General features: G+C 41.1%; 1 protein-coding gene across 1 annotated transcript in view; it reads right to left on the bottom strand.

The window, feature by feature from the left end:
• Positions 1 to 13,619, bottom strand: part of LOC146002435 (phenoloxidase 1-like) — a 55,159-nt gene that overhangs the window by 16,040 nt on the left and 25,500 nt on the right. Inside the window, exons 6-8 of the mRNA XM_083140261.1 lie at positions 9,460 to 9,610; positions 7,058 to 7,159; positions 6,656 to 6,820 (exon numbers count right to left, since the gene is read on the bottom strand). Of these exons, the coding sequence (XP_082996387.1) occupies positions 6,656 to 6,820; positions 7,058 to 7,159; positions 9,460 to 9,610 (418 nt within the window). The remainder of the gene's footprint in view (positions 1 to 6,655; positions 6,821 to 7,057; positions 7,160 to 9,459; positions 9,611 to 13,619) is intronic.

Here is a 13,619-nt window from a genome sequence, read left to right as displayed (position 1 = left end):
GTAAGCCAGACACCTAGGTATAATAAATTCAGTGACACAAGGACCAAACAAAACAAAACTACACAGCAGTCACACTCATATTTGGCTTCTTCTTCAAATACATGTTTGTATTGTAAACAACAGCCTTCTCATTTTCTGTATGCATGCCCAGGTTTTCTCAGTGCAAATGTACATCAAAGGAGACAGTGTGTGTGTGAAAACAAGTTGTGTTGGAACTGTTTGAAGCCACATCGAAGCAGAGACTGTAAATCAGGCAATTGCAGAGCATGTTCACAGAAGCACAACACTTTGCTTCACGATGATCAACGGAAGCTCGGTGCTGTTCGAAGGGAAATACAGAATACACACACCGACACCCAAGGCTCAGTGGCGGAGAGTGAGACTCACAATCGAGAGAATACGCAAGCATCATACTGCAGTTTCAAGACCAGACACACATCGCATGTTCTACTTTCAACTGCTTTGGTACAAGTGAAGGATAAGGACGGAAGATTGGTCACATGTCGTGCCTTACTAGATAATGGAAGTCAAACATCGTAACTGAGGAAACCGTACAAAGACTGCGTCTCAAGAAACAAAGGGCGTACATTCCAATTCATGGGATAAATAGCTCAAACTCTGAAACTCGCTTCAGTGTGAATGTGAACATTTCATCACTCGCGAATGACTTCTCAACTACAATCTCTTGTTCAGTTCTGCCAAAAATCACTGGAGATATGCCTGCAGAGCACATAAACTACGATACATGGAATATTCCAATGGACATTGCACTGGCAGACCCCACATTCAATAAACCTGGCAAGATAGGCATTCTTTTGGGCGCAGGGCTTTTCTACTCCATACTGAAGCCAGAACGTCTAAGTAGAGAAAGCAATTACCCTGTTCTGCAAGATTCGCAACTTGGATGGATACTGGGTGGATCCATGCCTCAAGAATGCAACTCATCAATCACTGCATGTTTTGTAAGAACAGATGACAGTTTGGAAAAACAACTTACACGCTTCTGAGAGTTGGAAGGAATAGAGTCACCACACATCTAAGGAAGAAGAGCTATGTGAAGAGCACTTTAAATTAAATACAATGCGTTCCGAATCTGGTCGTTCATAGTACGTCTACCTAAATGCCCAAATCATCCACCATTAGGAGATTCAACTCAGCAAGCCATGAGTGGACTGGAATAACTGGAGAGAAGATTGAAGAGGCAGCCAGCTCTGAAAGAAGATTACAATAACTTCATGAAGGAATACGAGAATTTAGGACACATGAGAAAGTTAGAATCAGACACAGTCAAGGATGACACACAAGTATTCTACATGCCTCATCATCCAGTATTCAAGCCAGACAGCAGCACAACGAAGACCAGAGTTGTCTATGATGCCAGCGCCAAAACTACATCTGGAAACTCACTTAACGACATTTTACTAGCAGGTCCAATTCTGCAACAAGATCTATACTCCATCATTCTACGATTTCGCACACACAGCATAGCATTTACGGCAGACACGGAGAAAATGTTCCGCCAAATTATGGTGCATGAAGACTTACCATTGCAGAGAATATTCTGGAGATACTCATCAGACAGCCCAGTCGACACTTATGAACTTTTAACGGTGACTTATGGCACAAAACCAGCTTCATTCCTCGCAACAGCGTGTACACAAATGCTAGCCGAACAGCAACAACACGTGTATCCGAATGCAGCAAGAACAGTAATGGAAGATATGTACATGGATGATTGTTTATCAGGCAGTGACAGTGTAGAGGATGCACTGAAATTACAAGAAGAATTAATACATCTTCTACGGAGTGGTGGTTTCAATCTTCGAAAATGGTGTTCTAACCATCCCGCACTTTTAGAGGCAGTACCTCATAGCCACAGAGAAGTGCAGTTACCACTTCAGTTAGATAAGGATAAGGGTGTCAAAACTCTTGGTCTAGTCTGGGATCCAGGCACAGACAAATTCTTAATCGCCAACAAGGCAGCATCAACATCTGCCCACGCAGCAGAAATAAGCAAAAGAAGAGTAACTTCAATAATCGCCTCAATATTCGATCCTCTTGGATTGGTGAGTCCTGTAGTCATCAGTTTCAAGGCATTTCTACAACAGTTGTGGTTTCAACGCATCGATTGGGACGAGAGCTTACCACCGACGTTATTGCAGCAATGGTTGCAGTTGTATAGAATCCTATCACGCATCAATGATATACGAGTCAGTAGATTCATTTTGATTGAAGGAAAAATCAATGACATGCAGCTTCATGGATTCTGCGATGCCAGTACAAGGGCTTACGGTGCAGCAATCTAAGTTAGGTCAACAAACAGAAGTGGTGATGTTGCAGTTAAACTTCTTTGCGCCAAATCAAGAGTGGCTCCAGTAAAACAGGTTACACTTCCACGTCTGGAACTATGTGGAGCAGTTTTACTTGCCAAATTAATGAAGAAAGTATTAGCGGTACTCAATCTTGCAATCAGTCAAGTATATTTTTGGACAGATTCGAAGATAGTCCTAGCATGGCTGTCATCGCCACCAAACAAGTGGAAAACTTTTATCGCCAACAGGGTGGCACAAGTTCAAGATTCAACGAGTCCTTCACAATGGAGACATGTGTCATCACATGACAATCCTGCGGACCTTGTATCTCGAGGTGTAGAACCGGCCACATTGCAAGACAATACACTGTGGTGGAATGGACCCACATTCTTGAGTGAAGAATCTTCATCGTGGCCAAATTCTTCGTCACACGCAGAGAAAGAAGAAGTTACGGAAGAAAGAAGGGGGGTCACATCACTAGTCATTCAAGTTCCATCGACGACCTTCATCGACAAATTTTTGTCATTATTGAAACTAGTTAAGAGTCATTGCCTATTGCCAGCGTTTCATTCACAACACAAAGAATCGTGAGAACAAGAAAACAGAGCATCTAACAGAAAACTATTTGAGACTCAGCCTGGCAGCAATTATCAAGGCAAACAACAAGTTGTTTTCAGAGAAGCATTCCAGGAGCTTCAACGCAATGGGCAAGTGGCAAGGGATAGTCCATTAAGAAGTCTCTATCCATTCATAGACTAAAACAACATGCTTCGAGTAGGTGGAAGACTACAAAATGCTCAATACCCTATGAGAGGAAACACAAACTCATATTGCCATCAGAGCATCATTTAACAAGACTCATTATACTAGCAGAGCATCAGATTACTTCACGCAGACACTCAGTTACTGTTGGCCTCACTTCGCCAAAAATACTGGATTCAGAGAGCAAGACAAGTTATCAGGAAGGTTATACATAATTGTTTACCTTGCTTCAAGCTAAACTCATCTGCGTCAGAGCAACTAATGGGTCAACTACCATCAACAAGACTTCAACCAGGTAGAGCATTCCTCAATACAGGAGTGGATTATGCTGGTCCATTTAATGTGAAATCCGGAAACGCAAGAAGCAAGATTGAGAAAATGTTATGTAGCAGTCTTCGTCTGTCTCACTACAAAGGCTATACATCTAGAATTAGTCTCGGATCTAACATCATCTGCCTTTATCGCAGCTCTAAGGAGATTTACTTCAAGAAGGGGAAAATTGAGAAATTTATACAGTGATAATGGAACAAACTTCGTTGGAGCTTACAGAGAACTACGACAATTGCATCAGCTGTTTGAGTCTCAAGAATTCAAGACTGAAATACATAAGTATGCAGCATCAGAAGAATTTGTATGGCATTTCATACCTCCACATGCGCCCCATTTTAATGGCCTGCAGGAAGCAGCGGTAAAATCAATGAAATACCACTTAAGAAGAGCAGCTGGAAATCAGCACTTCACATTTGAAGAACTTTCAACTTTGCTTTGTCAAATCGAAGCCTGTTTAAATTCACGTCCTATCACTGCTATGTCCAATGACCCTACTGACAATACTTATCTCACCCCAGGTCATTTCCTAATAGGTAGTCCTCTAACATCCTTTCCCGAGCTTAATGTGACATATATAGCAGAAAATCGTCTGGATCGGTGGCAACGGATTCAACGGATCTACCAACACATCTGGCAGCGGTGGTCAAGGGACTATCTCAACAACCTGCAGCAGAGAACCAAATGGACAACAACCAAACCCAATCTCTGACCAGGAATGCTGGTGCTAATGAAGGAAGACCATGTTCCACCCCTCACATGGAGGACTGGAGTCATCGAAGAGGTCTACACAGGATCTGATAAACTTGTGAGGGTAGTGAACGTTCGCACTACTCAGGGTACATTTAAAAGACAAATTCATAAACTCATCCCTTTTCCAACAGAGAAAAAAATTGTTGTAGTGTTATGTTGATTTAGTAAATCAAGGAGGGGGGAGAATGTTCAGGTTTTAATCATTAATCAGTGTATTTTAGTGGGACGTGTAGCACGCCAGTGAAGCAGCATGTAAAGTTGGCAACACTGCATCAAGACAGTCTCAGTCGGCAGCAGTGAAAAAATTCTACCAAGACGTGCGTTGTGGGAACACAATCTAGTTGTACTTGTTAGTTTGTGTATGTAATCATGTGTATTTCTCAAATATAGCATTTACAAGAAATAACGTCTACTGCATTCGTATAAAAATCAGTATGGTGAAACAGTTACGGCAATCGCAAACAGATGCACCACCCTGACAGGCCCTGGCCCTTCAAGGGTTGTTGTACCACTGAGTTTAGTTTTTAATTCCCTTGTTTGCTAATCTTACTCAAGATAGGGACAGATGGAAGGCCTGTGTTGCTGCAGCCATGAACCTTCGGGTTTAAGAAGGCTAGAGAGTTAGTTAGTTTGCTAATTTTAAAGTAGATGTCTAATAAATAAAGGCTAAGAAAAAAAAGTCCTGAAAAAGTAAATAAATTTGGATTTGTTATTTTAGTAGATACCCTGTTCTTGAACTAAAAACTACACAAGATGAAACTTTAGAACAATTTCAAATTATGGTAATTGCTGAATATTTATTTGCCATTACAGGTCATAATGCAAATATTGAGAGTGTACTTTAATTACCATTAGCACAACAGACCCAACGAGAGAAATATTTTTTTCTAAAAAGTTTTGTACTGGACTCTTATCCTTTCAAATAGTTCGACTGTCATGTCTCATAAATATACACAGTGCGGCAATTTGAAATAGAGACTGGTGCTGTAAAAAATAAACAAGTCTTCATAGAAAGTTACTTACCTTGGATCATTCAAAGTGGGACTCTCCTGCATCCACACATCGTAGCACAATGCCTACCAGTGCATGGAAGGATTGCTGGAATTAGTTTTGTGAAACTTTTTAAAATCCATGTTATAGCCTTCTTGATTGTTGCTACATCATAAAAGTAGGAACCTTTCAGTGCAGATTTTGGTTTAGGAAATAAAAAATAATCACATGGAGCCAGATCTGGTGAGTAGGCAGGGTGTGACAACAGTCAATTTAGAGCCAAAAAGGTCTTCGCAATCACATTCTTGTGACTTGGGGCACTGTCATAAAGCAGACATCAGCTGCCATCATCCCGATACTCTGGCCTCACACGTGTTATTCCTTGCATCAAACATTTCATTACCTCAAGATAAAATGCAGCAGTAACAGGCTGTTTGAAATTTCAGTCTTCAGTAATGATTGTCCTCACTTTCTCAACCAATTTTGGTGTTCTCATCGTCCCTGCTACACCTGGATGCTCGTTGTGTTCAATTGGCTCCCGTCCTTCAATGAAATGCTTGAGCCATTCAAATACATGCGTAGACTTGCTACAACATGTGAAATTTTTCCGCAACAGTTTTACCCAAGAATGCACAAAGCTTGATGTTTGCTCTTTGTTCCATGTTGAAATCTCTACTCACTTTCACGACATGTGCCCACATTCAACAACGCCACAAGCGGCAATGTCAGCGAGCTCTGTGTCAATTGTTCGTGAGATAACCATTACTGTTCGTACCACACAACGCTTGCTTGCACAGTGGTGCCACCTACCAGAGAAAAAAATATCAATAACTATTTCAAATTGCTGCACTGCGTATATTGACTAAACCTGAAATTTTGATAAAAATTAGCTGCTCTGAGAAGTACCAGTGTATATATGTAGTAAGAGGTGCATTGTTTAGTATGATTACAAGTTTTGAAATTTTGCATTTAAGAATTCATTAAGATTTTTTTGACTGAAATGTGTCAATTTTAAATTACTTTGTAATGTGTTCTATAGAAATGTGTATTATTTATTGCAAATGTTTTGTGTCCTACATTTTGAATTAAAGTCCTACATTTTGGGACATTATGTCCTACTTTTCCCTTATAGGGATCTGTCAACTCTAAACAGGTCATGCTTTGGCTATACTCAAATCCAGGGTTCTTCATGATCTGAAAATTGTAGAAAACTTAGAAAAATCAGGCAATTTAAATTTTTATTTGCTTGCCAGTATTGGAAACTGAAAACTATTTCATTTTCCTTCTCTCTCTCTTTTTGGCAATATTTCATGTAAAAAATATGCTTATCATTTATTTTCAACACCGTTCAATAAACGTTACTTTGAATAACACACACAGTTGAAAAAGATTCGGTATGTTAAGGCCTTGAGACAAAATATCAAACCTGAAAATTTGATTGCCTAAAGTGATAACCCTAACATACGCAATGGAATTAGACATCAATGCTGAGTTTCTGAAGCCCAACTTACCAAGTGTCTATGATCAGGATCATGGCTTAATGCTATAGCAACATGTCCCAAATTGTGGACATCTCCGTACAGGTTACGGTTTACTGATAGAATGCTGGATTCTACAATGTTGCCAAGTACATCTATCCCTCGATCTTCAGTCAGGTTAACTCTGTCTCCTTGTTCCTGTAAAGATATTTAGTGCAAGTAAGTATAATTTGATGATTATGTTTTAAATTACCTATAATTAGTAATAATGTAATGTGGTAGGAACGTGTGTACATTGTTATTTTCATTGTTTAAAAGCATTTGTATGCAGTAGAAACAAAGTTTAAAAATATGCAAGGTCAACTAGGACTCAGAACACTGAAATGATATCCTAGATGTTCATGTTTAACTACTAAACTATTGAGACATACTTACATTTAGAACAAAGCCTCTGTGTATTGCTTCAAAAATTCTGTCTCTCCAGCGTTCAAGATCCTGAATGTCAAACTGAATTTGATCAGCTTCTCTGTTGATATCCTACAAAGGAATATGAAAAATATATTTGTTTCAAGTAGATAATGTTCAGATGTACACAGAATAGTAAAGTGTTTACAGTGGAACTTCCATGTGAACAAAATGCAGGAAAATTTAAAATCCAGGGAAGTTCTGTTGCTTTCTTGGAACCACAGAGTTTGTACACTGTATCCAAAATGATTATCGGGGTTTCAAGTAGTTCATATATCGCAACAGACAAAGGTGAAGGTTTATATCGTGCATGTATGATAAGAATGACTGGAAGTTTTCTACCCTCAGTGCTTATCATTTGTTTCACGTCTATCACAGTGTGTAGGTGTATTAAGAGATGGGTGACTCCCGTACGGAAATACTTTTGTGTAATTGAATTTGCAAGGTGTGGTTCTGCTGTTTCAGTTCAGCGAGCTTTTCGACGGTGATTTGGAAGTGACCCTATGTCCCATAACATTCGCCGCTGGTTTAATAAATTTCAAACTGGATGTGTCTGCAAAGGAAAGACTTCTGAACATCCAAGTGTGTCAAGAAGCATTGAACTCCCGGATGTATGTGTGCCATGTCACGAAGGGGGCTCACATTGAACATTTAGAAGGCACACTATGTAAAGTGTTGAGTTGTTTACTCCCATATAAGCTTAGTCCTTGCACCGCACATGTAAAGTAAATTAAACGACTATGAAACCCCGATAATCATTTTGGGACATGCTGTATGATGCAGGGAAAATGTAAAATCAAGGTTTCACTATATTTGTTTCTAAAAATAATTAAGTTTACCAAAACACATTTAGAGGAATTGCTGGGCAAGACTTAATCTGGGAAAATAAATTTTCATTCAGTCCTTTCACACAATGTAATTATCATGAATTGAAATAACAAATAGCCAGAGGATAATATCTGCTTCGCATCAATAGAATTCCATACCTTAAAATGCATGATGCTGAATAAAAATTAAGATAGTGATGGACAATTTGTCTACTATTATCTTTGTTATTGACTGTACAAGCTTAAAAATAAGATTAATTATTGTGAGTATATCTCGTGTGGTATTATCCAGGCACTCATTTAACAGGAACAGTAACCATGTGGAACCAATATTGTTATGGCTGAGCCACACACAGTCTCAACACATGACATAGGATCATGTCAAGAATGCCCAACATTGAGATGCAGGTGCCACACTGTTCCAGGATATGGTCAAGCTTGTACATCTATTTTTTTTCTTTTTTTAAATTTATGAACTCAAATTCATGAAAATATCCCCCTCCGACACACACACACATACACAAAATTCAACCTATAATTACTAGCTGGTCATGCTTGCGACCAGTTCTTGTAAGCCTCATATGCAGACAAGCTTTTAATCAGACCAGCAGCATGGGGCAGTTTTTGATCATGTCTCCACAACAACTCTTGATCTCTCTTTTTTTGCACTGAATTTCAGTGCAGAATGAATATAGTCTCACTTTTTCTGCTACAGAATTGAGCATGTGAGGGGGGGGGGGGAGATAAAGTGCTCTCCAAAGGTGCAAGTGATGAAGACTGCCCTGGTTCACATTGAACTTGTACAATCTGACTTCTACTTGCAGGCTTCCCACAAACCATTTCTTCAGGGAACTCGCTTCCCTGACAGGAACGAGTCCTGGTTCAACCATGGTGCAACCTTGTATCTTTGTACCATAGAAAAATAATCAGTTTTGCATACAGAGTGGGCTCCTGCTTAGCCAAACTGTTAGTGCTCTCACCTTTGGTGCTAGAGGTTCCAGATTTGATTCCTCATGGAAGTCCCCAAAATTTCAGCACTGAACCAGCATCATGAGGATAATTGGGGGAGCTACTTAAAGGAAAAAAGAGCAGCAGGTTCCAGTCTTGAAAGCCAGAAAACAGCATGTCACCTAATGAAAAAGACACAGGCAGGCAGACCCTGGCCCTTAGGTGGCTGTTGAGCCATGGCATTTAGTTTTACATATTAGAGCATTAAAATATTTAAATAAGTTGTCACAATCATGGAACCTACTTTTGCCACACAAGACCGCCATAGAAAAAATAAAATTCCTCATTTTGCTTATCCTGCAAAACATGAAAAAAGTGCCAGCATGTGAATAAATTCAAACCAATACTAGATGCCAGGGGTCCCGGGTTCGAATCCCAGCATGGGCATCATATCATCACTCATCCCAATCTTCACAAATTAGCCAAAAATGGCACAAGAAGTAAAATAAAGCAAGTCAATCAATCAAACCAATACTTACAGATACTGTACACTATACATTTTCACAAGCATAGCTGCAAGGAGAATGGCTAACTTACTCTCAAGGATAATCCACTTGGTCGGGGAGGCCAAATTCTGCTAGCAACAAGACTGTCCAGCTTTGGAAAGTATCCTTCTGGAATGGGTTCCCTCCAGTTTATGAACCTGACTGTTCTCTGCAAATTGTTGCACATTCTTTCAAAATTGTACCTGAAGAAAAAAAAGAAATGTTATGCTGTTTCCGATATGCAAGTCATATGTTTACTATCTTCAAAATTATTGCAATTAGACACTTTCTGGAAGATTTAAGATAAAATTGCAGGGGCATACTGGCTTATATGTAGCAATATGGTCTTTGTGTTTTAACGTAACTCTCAGAGACACAGTCTCTCTGCTTTAATGTAACTCCCCCATAGAGAGACAGTCTCTCTCTGCTTCAATTTAACTCCCCCATAGAGAGACAGTCTCTCTCTGCTTTAATGTAACTCCCCCATAGAGAGACAGTCTCTCTCTGCTTTAATGTAACTCCCCCATAGAGAGAGAGTCTCTCTCTGCTTTAATGTAACTCTCCCATAGAGAGAGAGAGAGAGAGAGAGAGTCTCTCTGCTTTAATGTAACTCCCCCATAGAGAGAGAGAGAGTCTCTCTGCTTTAATGTAACTCCCCCATAGAGAGAGAGTCTCTCTCTGCTTTAATGTAACTCCCCCATAGAGAGAGAGAGAGAGAGAGAGAGAGAGACAGTCTCTCTCTGCTTTAATGTAACTCCCCCCATAGAGAGACAGTCTCTCTCTGCTTTAATGTAACTCCCCCATAGAGAGACAGTCTCTCTCTGCTTTAATGTAACTCCCCCATAGAGAGACAGTCTCTCTCTGCTTTAATGTAACTCCCCCATAGAGAGACAGTCTCTCTCTGCTTTAATGTAACTCCCCCATAGAGAGACAGTCTCTCTCTGCTTTAATGTAACTCCCCCATAGAGAGAGAGTCTCTCTCTGCTTTAATGTAACTCCCCCATAGAGAGAGAGTCTCTCTCTGCTTTAATGTAACTCCCCCATAGAGAGACAGTCTCTCTCTGCTTTAATGTAACTCCCCCATAGACAGTGGTGGAGTACCAAATAGGCTCACTAGGCACATGCCTAGGGGTGGCAAATCTTTTTTCCAGAATATCAAGAATAATGAAAAGTGTCTTACGTACACAGTGACAATTTAGACCTATGAAACCAATGTTTCAAATCAACGGTTTGCAACACTTTCGCTTCATAAGAAAGAAACCTTGATGTATCGGATTTGTGTGTTATCAAGAAATGTTTCGTCTGCTCTGCCTCCTTCAAGAGGCAATCAATTTGTTTTTAACACGTGATGTGGCTTTTATCGCTTACAATGACAATGCAAGCTGCCCAGCCTTTGTTGGTTTGTTTTTGTAAATGTATACTCCTCGATCTTCCACTAAGCGTTTGTTAATGACCAGGCAGGAAAGAAGACTGATTGTTTGAAACTCGCATCTGTAACAATGCCAGTCTTAAAAAAAATAAACACATAAACACTGCTGATAAGTGAGTGAGTGAGTGCAGCTTTCGTGTGGACCGCAACTAATTTAGTTTTTGTCTTAATGTATTCTCTGGCTGGTGCATTCAGTTTGTTGCTAGTTCGTTTGCGATTTGGTGGTGGTTGTTTTTTTTTTTTTTCATGCAGCAGGCAGCATGAAGCGAACGAAGTTAAGTTGGGCGGCTTATCGTAAACTTGCAAACGAAAAGCGTGAAAGAGAAGCAACCTTACAGAAAAAGCTTGGTACAGTGTACACGTTTTTTAGTTGAAAGGAACAAGTGATTTCCGAAAGCAGTTAAAAAATTGAAGTGGAAGCGGCTAAATCGAGTGAACTCTGTGAAATGCAAAATGTTGAAAATATTGTGGTTTAAGTGGAGGAAGAAAGTGCACCTGAGGTAGTGTCCCCTCAGTTCGTAGGAGTTCCTGATTGTTACAGTGAGAGTTAAAAATTTCGTTAGTGACGATCTTGCCGAGTGGTGTCTGAATGAGTCTACAATTGACATTCTTCTAAGACGTGGAATTAATCAGAATGCTGAAAACTATTTTTCTAAATCACAAAGACTCATAGCAGGTAAGACAAGATTTTTAAATAATAGTGTTTTTTTTGTAAACTTGTAAATGGCGAATCAATTTTACGGAATTATTTGGTATATTCGTGCAGCTGGTGCCATTTATTGTGCATCATGCAGGTTGTTCAAGAGCAAGACAAATATCGCAATTCATGGCATTTCAGAGTGGAAGAACATTTCAAATATTCTAGCATCACACGAGTATTCTGAAGAACACAAAAACTGCGAATTGGCACTCTTAACAAGGCAGAAATCTGTTGGGACCTTGGGGAACCATTTTCAATCACATATTCAGACGGAACTTATGTACTGGGTCAGTGCAAATAAGTTACTACTTTTCTTTTGAGAAGGGCACACATTAAGTTTGTGCCTAGGGGCGGCGAGGAAGCTTAATCCGCCACTGCCCATAGACACACTGTGCATCTCTGCTTTGATGTAACTCCCCCATAGACACACTGTGCGTCCCCCATAGACACACTGTGCGTCTCTGCTTTGATGTAACTCCCCCATAGACACACTGTGCATCTCTGCTTTGATGTAACTCCCCCATAGACACACTGTGCGTCTCTGCTTTGATGTAACTTCCCCATAGACACACTGTGCGTCTCTGCTTTGATGTAACTCCCCCATAGACACACTGTGCATCTCTGCTTTGATGTAACTCCCCCATAGACACACTGTGTGTCTCTGCTTTGATGTAACTCCCCCATAGACACACTGTGCATCTCTGCTTTGATGTAACTCCCCCATAGACACACTGTGCGTCTCTGCTTTGATGTAACTCCCCCATAGACACACTGTGCGTCTCTGCTTTGATGTAACTCCCCCATAGACACACTGTGCGTCTCTGCTTTGATGTAACTCCCCCATAGACACACTGGGCGTCTCTGCTTTGATGTAACTCCCCCATAGACACACTGTGCGTCTCTGCTTTGATGTAACTCCCCCATAGACACACTGTGCATCTCTGCTTTGATGTAACTCCCCCATAGAGACACTGTGCGTCTCTGCTTTGATGTAACTCCCCCATAGACACACTGTGCATCTCTGCTTTGATGTAACTCTCCCATAGACACACTGTCTCTCTGCTTGAATGCAACTCCCATAGACACACTGTCTCTCTGCTTGAATGCAACTCCCATAGACACACTGTCTCTCTGCTTGAATGCAACTCCCATAGACACACTGTCTCTCTGCTTGAATGCAACTCCCATAGACACACTGTCTCTCTGCTTGAATGCAACTCCCATAGACACACTGTCTCTCTGCTTGAATGCAACTCCCATAGACACACTGTCTCTCTGCTTGAATGCAACTCCCATAGACACACTGTCTCTCTGCTTGAATGCAACTCCCATAGACACACTGTCTCTCTGCTTGAATGCAACTCCCATAGACACACCGCCTCTCTGCTTGAATGCAACTCCCATAGACACACCGCCTCTCTGCTTGAATGCAACTCCCATAGACACACCGCCTCTCTGCTTGAATGCAACTCCCATAGACACACCGCCTCTCTGCTTGAATGCAACTCCCATAGACACACCGCCTCTCTGCTTGAATGCAACTCCCATAGACACACCGCCTCTCTGCTTGAATGCAACTCCCATAGACACACCGCCTCTCTGCTTGAATGCAACTCCCATAGACACACCGCCTCTCTGCTTGAATGCAACTCCCATAGACACACCGCCTCTCTGCTTGAATGCAACTCCCATAGACACACCGCCTCTCTGCTTGAATGCAACTCCCATAGACACACCGCCTCTCTGCTTGAATGCAACTCCCATAGACACACCGCCTCTCTGCTTGAATGCAACTCCCATAGACACACCGCCTCTCTGCTTGAATGCAACTCCCATAGACACACCGCCTCTCTGCTTGAATGCAACTCCCATAGACACACCGCCTCTCTGCTTGAATGCAACTCCCATAGACACACCGCCTCTCTGCTTGAATGCAACTCCCATAGACACACCGCCTCTCTGCTTGAATGCAACTCCCATAGACACCGCCTCTCTGCTTGAATGCAACTCCCATAGAGACACCGCCTCTCTGCTTGAATGCAACTCCCATAGACACCGCCTCTCTGCTTGAATGCAACTCCCA

The sequence above is a fragment of the Lepisma saccharinum genome, chromosome 18 (genome assembly GCF_977018435.1).
Source record: "Lepisma saccharinum chromosome 18, izLepSacc3.1, whole genome shotgun sequence".
In the NCBI taxonomy this organism is placed as follows: Eukaryota; Metazoa; Arthropoda; class Insecta; order Zygentoma; family Lepismatidae; genus Lepisma; species Lepisma saccharinum.
The sequence above is the reverse complement of the archived record's forward strand: the minus strand, read 5'-3'. Positions and strand labels throughout refer to the sequence as shown.